General features: G+C 46.5%; 1 protein-coding gene across 1 annotated transcript; it reads right to left on the reverse strand.

Moving 5' to 3' along the window:
• Window positions 1-1,710: 1,710 nt before the first annotated feature.
• Eomes (eomesodermin) lies at window positions 1,711-7,544 on the reverse strand. Its single transcript, XM_090352743.1, has 6 exons — window positions 6,676-7,544; window positions 5,618-5,772; window positions 4,873-4,994; window positions 4,390-4,548; window positions 4,242-4,303; window positions 1,711-3,522 (listed from the first exon to the last, which is right to left on the reverse strand). Exons 1-6 carry the CDS (start codon window positions 7,542-7,544, stop codon window positions 2,784-2,786), a joined length of 2,106 nt encoding a protein of 701 aa, XP_090208869.1. The 3' UTR covers window positions 1,711-2,783.
• Between the last annotated feature and the right edge of the window lie 251 nt (window positions 7,545-7,795).

A 7,795-nucleotide genomic window follows, 5' to 3' on the forward strand; every position in this document is an offset into this window, starting at 1 on the left:
GAAGAGAAAGTAAACAAACCAGTCTCTGAGTACTTGATCTTTCTTTAAACGGAGTCTTGTTTATCGGTGTCACCCTAGGAGGATTAATTAAATACATCTCTTCTCAATTTGGTGTCTGACACTCCATCTTAGAAATGCCGTATCACAAGGTGTTAATTGGGGCCACTCTGCCACTTATGTTTCTATTAAACACTGGGAGGGACTTTTCACAAGTACCAGAATCTTTTACTGTACAGTGCAAAAATATACAGGACTTGAAATAGACTAAAAACCGAGTTCTCTTTATGGTGCTTGTGATTAGCATTTTAAGGCTTTCCAGAGGGCAGAAATGGAAGACTTTGAAATCCCACTGCAGTTTCCAATACACCACAGTTGGACTTGGGAAAGTTGAACTGGGAAAGTGCTGATCCAATTGGGATGATTCCACATTCTGAGTCCAAATCTGTCCTCCATAATAAATACATATTTAAAAAAGCACTTTCCAAAGCATTTAACTGGACTTTCCAGTGCTATTTGGGACGAAGCTGCTTTGTCAGACATTTGACAGGCACTATTGGAAACACAGAACTTAAGTTGAACCCCTACTGATGGCCTAGGACAAGCTCTGGTTCCAGGAAGGAGGAAATGGAGAATGTACAGTCCAGAGAAAAGTTCCTGATGGCTTTAATTAGGAGCAGAAGGGGAGGAGGTCCTGGCTCATCTCTTGCTTCCCAGCAGCTAATCCTCTTAGCAGCTGCATTTCCGTGTTGCCCAGTTAGAATGACCCTCCCAGGCAAACCTTTATCCCAAGGTGAGAAGGGGGCTAGAAGCGTTTGCAAGCTGGGCTTTAAGCCTTCTGCTGATAAACCTGGTAGGATGTCTGGCAGAGCATTGGGGGACAGGAGGGGGGGGCGGGGGAGGAGGAGGTAAGGCAGACACAAAGGCCTTTACTCCTTGGTTTAACTCTAACAAAATTCAGCTAGGGCATGGAATGTCCTATGTCCTCCCTGGCAATCAAGACAACTTATCTATAATTAAAATGAACCACTGTGCCACAGCTTGTTTGCAAGGAAGCAATGTGGGCGACAAAAAGGATTCTCCTTTGTAATTCTCCCATCCCCCAGTTTTAGCTAGTGTCCTATAACTAGTATCCTAAACCCAGATTGTGTGAGAGCAGAGTACCAGCAGCAATGACCAAGGCCAGTAGCCTATATTGTAGCCACTTATAAACACTTATTAATGACCCATCAGTGTTTAGGCACTGAAAGGGACAAGATGATCCCAGGGAGCCTATATAACTCCAAAATTTGGTGGCCACCAGTAAATTCAGGAAAAGGCTACATGACTATGGATCGAGGATGGGAGTTTTCCAGGCTTTAGATTAAGTCTGCAGTAGGCAAATTGCATCTTGACCTGCAAACACTCCTTCTCCACCCCACCCTCAGCCAACACTCATTGTCCAGAAATCCCAGTGAAGTCAGGAAATAACCTCATTTATCTACTAGGAGAAAAATGTGAAGGGAGGGGGGGCAGACAAAAGCATCTTTAACCCACTCCCTCACTACTACAGCATCCAGGTAAAAGATTTTGGGTTCTTTCATATGGGGGAAGGGGACACAGTAAGCATAAACAGTGTTCACACTTCAGGAAAAGCACAAGGTAAAAAAGTAAACTGTGATTTTTAAAAAAAACAGCATCAAATACACAGGAGAGAAAGCAGACCTATGTCCATTTCCTTACTGAACCACATTTATTAAAAATTATTAAGACTGTACATAGAAATCCAAGACTTCTAAAAAGCTATAGGAAATGTGGCATCAGATTGCAGTTTTCTTCACATTACCAAAGTGGGGATGGGGAAGACCAACAAGGAGGATGAAATTGGGATTTTTCTTAACTGTGGTTCAAGTGAGTACAGAATAACTGGATACATTCTTAACTATCTAAGAAGTATGCAATATTCCCAAATATCACTGAAATGATGAAATTCTCCCCTTACCACTGCAGCTGTTAAGGTAATTTACAACTTCCTTACAAAGCCAAAGCACCAATTTTACATCATCTCAAATACCTATATAGTCTATTTATACAATATATTCCACATTATTCTACAGAGTATCTAAACACACATTGTACAATTTTAAAATTTCTCTGCCTTCTTCCTTCAATTTCTTCTCCCATTCTGTTTTTCTCTCTCTCTCCCTCACTCAATAACTCCTACAGGTCCCCTCCAACACATAGCAAAAGTCTAGTAAGAACATGGCTTGTTCCAAAAGCCTGCAAGGAATCAAAGTCAGGTGAAGACTATAACACTTTCACAAAATTGACTCCCAGGCATTATATCTTTAGTCCCTTCATAAAGGTGACAGCAGTAAGTTCCCTGTTGTGCATTAGGCTCAGCCAATTTCTTCCAGAAGCAAAACAGCTTAACACACTCAGCTTCTATTTGCTTAAAGACTTACAGGTAGAAATGAAGAGCCAAAGGCTGTAATTCATTACATATTCCTGGTCACTCAATCTCCACAAGCTACTTTTCTTGTAGTAATAAATAAGTCCCCAATAATGGATAACCTTTGAATTTTAATACATTTTCAACTCTGCAAAGAAAAAAATTGCTAGGTTTGTTTCAGTTACCTGCAGCAATCAAAAAGCTTTGGCACCTTCTTTTAGAGAATTGCACAAAATAGGATACATCAAGTTGGAAGGCAAATGTCTTTTTGGCAACCTAGCAAAGAAGACAACATAAGACACCACCAAGTCCCTCTACCAATGTTAGCTAATTTTCATGAGGTTCAAATGACATTTTAGGGAGTTGTGTAAAAAGCATAATATCCCCCCATGGCTTTTGAGGTGTCCTTACTGTACTCCTCAGCATTAATGTCCTCACACTTTATGGAAGGAGAATTTTCATTACTTGAGGTGCTAGGAGACAGCCGCTTTCGCTTACAAGCACTGGTATATACCCCTGAATCATTGGAATCTAGAGACTTGATAGATGGAGGTGTTTCTATCCAAGAAGAACTGATTTCCTCTTTGACTTTCTCCTTGGAGAGCTGGTCTTCAGGGAACCCAGGAGAGGTCATTCTGGAGGTCCACGGTAGTCCGGCTGCCACCTTCCTCTGATAAGAACCTCTACTTCCCCACCCTGCCATTGCAGGGAAGGTTGGGTCAGGGTAATACCCCAGGGCATGGGAGGTTTGGAGAGGCAAGGGCTTAATGCCATATGGGAGCAAGGTACTGGAAGTATATTCAGATTCATAGGAACCAATGTCTAGTTTGTTGGTCCCAGGTTGCTGGACAGGCGTAACAAGCCACCGCTGGGGAGGGTTGGCCACCTCTTCATTCTGTTGGGGTGAAAGGAGGCCATTGGTCTGTGGCACAGTTCTCTCGCCATTGTAATATCGGGCTTGAGGTAAAGTGTTGACAAAGGGTTCCGGGAAGAAGTTTTGAACGCCAAACCGTCCTCCAGGGACAATCTGATGGGATCTAGGAGAATCCGTGGGAGATGGAGTTAATCTGTCATTTTCTGAAGCCGTGTACATGCTACAATGTAAAGAGAAACACTTAAAAATTAAAAATAATTAATAACTAATCTTGTTCCCAAACAAACATCCCAGAAATGAAAAAGGGTTTTTGACCTGTTGGTTGTCTAAGAAGGCTGGCATTTTGGACAAGAGCAACAGAGGCAGAGAATGGACACTTGAATCACGGGGAAAATTATCCAACATTAGATATTTAAGCTACAGAAAATCTGCCTTTGCAAGTCCTTACATAAAAAGAACTAAAAGCAATTCTTCTTGGCAATGTAATAAACATGGTGTTAAAACACATTAAACATGATAAACATCAAGGCATTTTTGTTGGATGGTATGAAAAACAAGCTGTTAGTATTGGAGCTTTTATGAAAAAAGAGAAAAGTATATATATATATATGTGTGTGTGTGTATTTTCTTGGGAGAATAAAAAAATAGCTCAAGTGAAAAAATACAAATAATACAGATCCTTAAAAATTTTAAATTTCTAATCAAATGCGGGGTGGGAGAAGTGCTCTTAATATTTGTTTAGAAGTTTAGGAAAGTTTTCTGTGAAAATTCTAAAATGCAAGTAAGATGAACAATATGAGAAAATACAAATTGATAAAATCCCAAATCTGAAAATTCTTCCTAGAATAATGCCCTCAACAAAGTAAAAATGCATGTCTTAGTCAAGAAATGAATAAGAGAAAAGGGAAGAAAAAAAGGATGATTATAAACTGTACTTACGAATCATAGTTGTCCCTGAAGCCCTTTGCAAAGGGGTTATGATCAATCTTTAGCTGAGTAATCTAGATAGGGGAGAAGAGGAGTCATTGTGTGCTTTCAGCTTCCTGGAGCTAGCCTTAGAGATTCTTGGGATGTCTGTGCTACTTACATCAGTGTTTTGGTAAGCAGTCACCGCAATGAACTGTGTCTCTGAGAAGGTAAAAGTCTGTGTCTTTGAGGGTTCATTCAAGTCCTCTACACCATCCTCTGTAACTTCAACAATGTGCAGTCGTGGCTGGTATTTATGTAAAGACTGTAAGACTATCATCTGGAAATAGGACAGAAAAAGCATTACTAGATTTCCATGGCTTTCCCATTTTCACAATTTCACCACTGCCACTTCTGAAACTGAAAGCAGCACTGTGTTTGAAAAGCACATTTTCCCCTTTCTAAGTCCCCTTCCCAAAGATTTCAGCATTTCTCTTCTTTATAGTAAACTCACTGTTAATGAAATCCAGTAGGAAAGTAAAAATAAGAAAAAGATTATTTTTTAAGTGAGCAGACAGGTCTAAACGCAGAATAAAGAGTATAAATTCTCCTTAGGAAGGAAACCAACAGCTAGTTAGCACTCCCTCTTCTTTTGCAACTCTACCTGAGTGTTGTTGTTATTTGCACCTTTGTTATTGGTAAGTTTTAATTTCCCAAAGGAAATCTCCTGTCTCATCCAGTGCGAACCAGTATTAGGAGACTCCGGGTGAACATACATTTTGTTGCCTAAGAGAAAATGAAACAAAAGACAAAGTCTCAGCATATAGGGGTACTTACAGAAGGAAGTAGGGGAGCGATGTTAGCTATGGGCATGATTTAAGAACAGATTCGCAACATAATCCTTCCAGGAATAGCTGCTTACAGAGATCAGGGAGAACAGCGGGAGTCCACTGATTCTCCTCACCCGGCCAGCCAGTCCTTTCCTAGGACAGTATCTCGGAACTTAGAATGGACAGAAGATGACTCTTAAAGGTTAATTTGGGACCTTCTAAAACTGCGAAGTGGTTGAACTTTCCTCAGTGAACTCAACCGTAGCTAGACATTTCCCTAGCTAATGGGAAAATGCAGGAAGCCATTTCCAGCCAGAAGCTTCGATGACTATTGGATTCTTGGGTGGGGGGTAGGGGAGGGGGAGTGGAATAGGATCACTGTTCAATGTTCTAAACACCTATGACAGATAGGGAAGATTGTGGCTGAAATATGATTGTTTGCTCTTGAAGCAACCAAAGAAAGAAAGTTACGCTAACACCTCTGAGTCCGAGATTTGAGGGGGAGGGTGGGGTGGACAGAAGGTAGATTTAAATGCTAGCTGTCGGAGGCCAGGATTCTGAGTCCTCCTCTCTCCTCACCCTGCATGTTGTTGTCGGCTTTCCCGCAGGTCACCCACTTGCCTCCCTGGAAGCGCCAGTGGTTCGGGTCGGCCAGAACCACCTCTACGAACACGTTGTAGTGGGCAGTAGGGTTGAGTCCGTTTATGTTGAAGCTCAAGAAAGGAAACATGCGCCTGTACAGGGGAACAGAACCAAGATAAATGATTTCAATCCACATGCTGGAGAATTCGCGCCAGGACGCTCCCTGGCTCCTCCAGGTAGGCACTGGCGACGGGATGCAACGACCGACAAGGGGCAACGGGGCACGAAACGATTTGAAAACGTGCGAACTGACAACTCTCGGAGAAGCACCGAAACGATTTCCCCCCACGGTCACTATATCCCTAATGCTCGTGCTTCTGAAATTTCCCCCGACTCCACTTCTCAACTCTTTCAGCAGCTTATTAATTTCCCGCTAAACGTAAAAAGTAATTTTAAATGCACCCTTGTCAGAGAACATGAAGCTACGTGTTCATCTGTGCACCTCTTTCCCAGCACCTACCCCCCCCCCCTCTTTTCTCCACGTCTCACTTAGAACTTTCTTGTTCCCGGCATCCGAGACGCGTTATCGCTCCCGAGCCTGCCTAAGCCCCTAAACCGAGTTTCCCAGACCCGTTATCAATTCCTCGCGCTCATCTGCCACATGCACTCATTGGAGACTCCGACTTCTAAAAACAAGCCCGCGCTGGCGACCTTCCTATTTTCGCGGCTTAAGGAAACACAAACCAACACCCCGTGAGCTCACGGAGCTCTGCTCTTATGGATGAGCCCAAATGTTCGACTCCACACCCACCCACCCCCTGTGTCAGTTCAGGTGAGGAGGCACGGGGAGCCGCGGAGCCCTAACTCAGCAGGGATTATAGATGTGGAGACAAAAGAAAAGGGGGTGTGCGGGTGCCCCCCCTCCCGGACTACAAGCGCTTAACTCTCGGAAGAGTGAAGCGGCGAATCGGCACAAATCCCTCCAGCCCGCCTTCCCCAGCAACCACTCACTTTCCCTTTATCCCTGAGCCCACGGCCCTCTAACCCGCGCTCACCTGCCCTGCTTCGTAATGATCATCTCCGTCTGGTGACGGTGGAATTTGAGCCACAGAGGCCGGTTACACAGGTAGACGTGGGCGCGGAAGCCGGAACCGGGAACTCCGAGGCCCCCCAGTCCTCCGCAAGATCCGGCCGCTGCGACCCCGGGGTACGGCCCGTACAGCGGAGACCCCTGGCTGTACGGATAAGCGCCCGGGCCACCGTCCGCGCCGCCACTGTTGCCGGCGCCGCTGCCTACGCCTGCTCCCGGGCCGAACTGCGCCCTGCCGGGTGGGCACATCGCGGCGGGGAATCCACCGGGGGGCAGCATGGAGCCGTAGGGGTAACGCGCGCCATTGGAAGTGGGGTACAAAGATCCGTGAGACCCCCCGGCTGCTGCCTGGTACTGAAAGAGAGAGCAGGGCGCAGCCAGCTCAGAGCCTTGAGGCCCGGGGGATTGGAGGTAGTAGCGCTCGGAGCTCAGGCTGTCCATGGAGTAGCGCGCGGTGGCGGCGGCGGCGGCGGTGGCGGCGGCGACGGAGGACAGCTCCTCCTCCCCGCAGGGGGAGCCCTTACGGCCGTCCAGGGGCCCTGGCTTGGCCACCGTCGCAGCACTGGCAAAGGTATCCCCGGAGTCCGCGTCGCTGAGCATGGCCGCCGGGGGCCCCGGTCTGGCAGCAGCGGGTTCCGCGTTTTGCGCCTCGCAGGAAAGGCTGCCGGAGAACTTCTTGGGAGCCTTGTCCAAATCCAGCCTCTGAGCCGAGGAGGCCGAGCCGGAGAGGAAACTGACGCCCCCGCCCCCGCCGCCTCTCGCACCCTCGAGCGGGTAGAAGTGCGTGCCTGGCAGGTTCACGGAGCTCACCAAGAGCTGCTCGCCTAACTGCATGCTATGCAAATTGCAGACGGCAGCTGGCTGCTACCTCTGGTCCCGAGGTCTTATTATAAAGGCGGGATGGGGCCAGCCAGCGCCCTCTTCCGAGGGGAAGGTTACTTCCCCTTCCTCCCGCTCTCGGGCTACCCACCTGCAGCTACGGCGCGCACCCGAAATTGGCCGTCCTTTCTGCACAGAAAGCGCACTGAGTTTTGAACGTAAGAGGTGGATACTGACCAAGATGCACGCAGTCTCCTTTGGCTGCT

The sequence above is a fragment of the Megascapheus bottae genome, chromosome 18, assembly GCF_031878675.1.
Source record: "Megascapheus bottae isolate mThoBot1 chromosome 18, mThoBot2.hap1, whole genome shotgun sequence".
Classification (NCBI taxonomy): domain Eukaryota; kingdom Metazoa; phylum Chordata; class Mammalia; order Rodentia; family Geomyidae; genus Megascapheus; species Megascapheus bottae.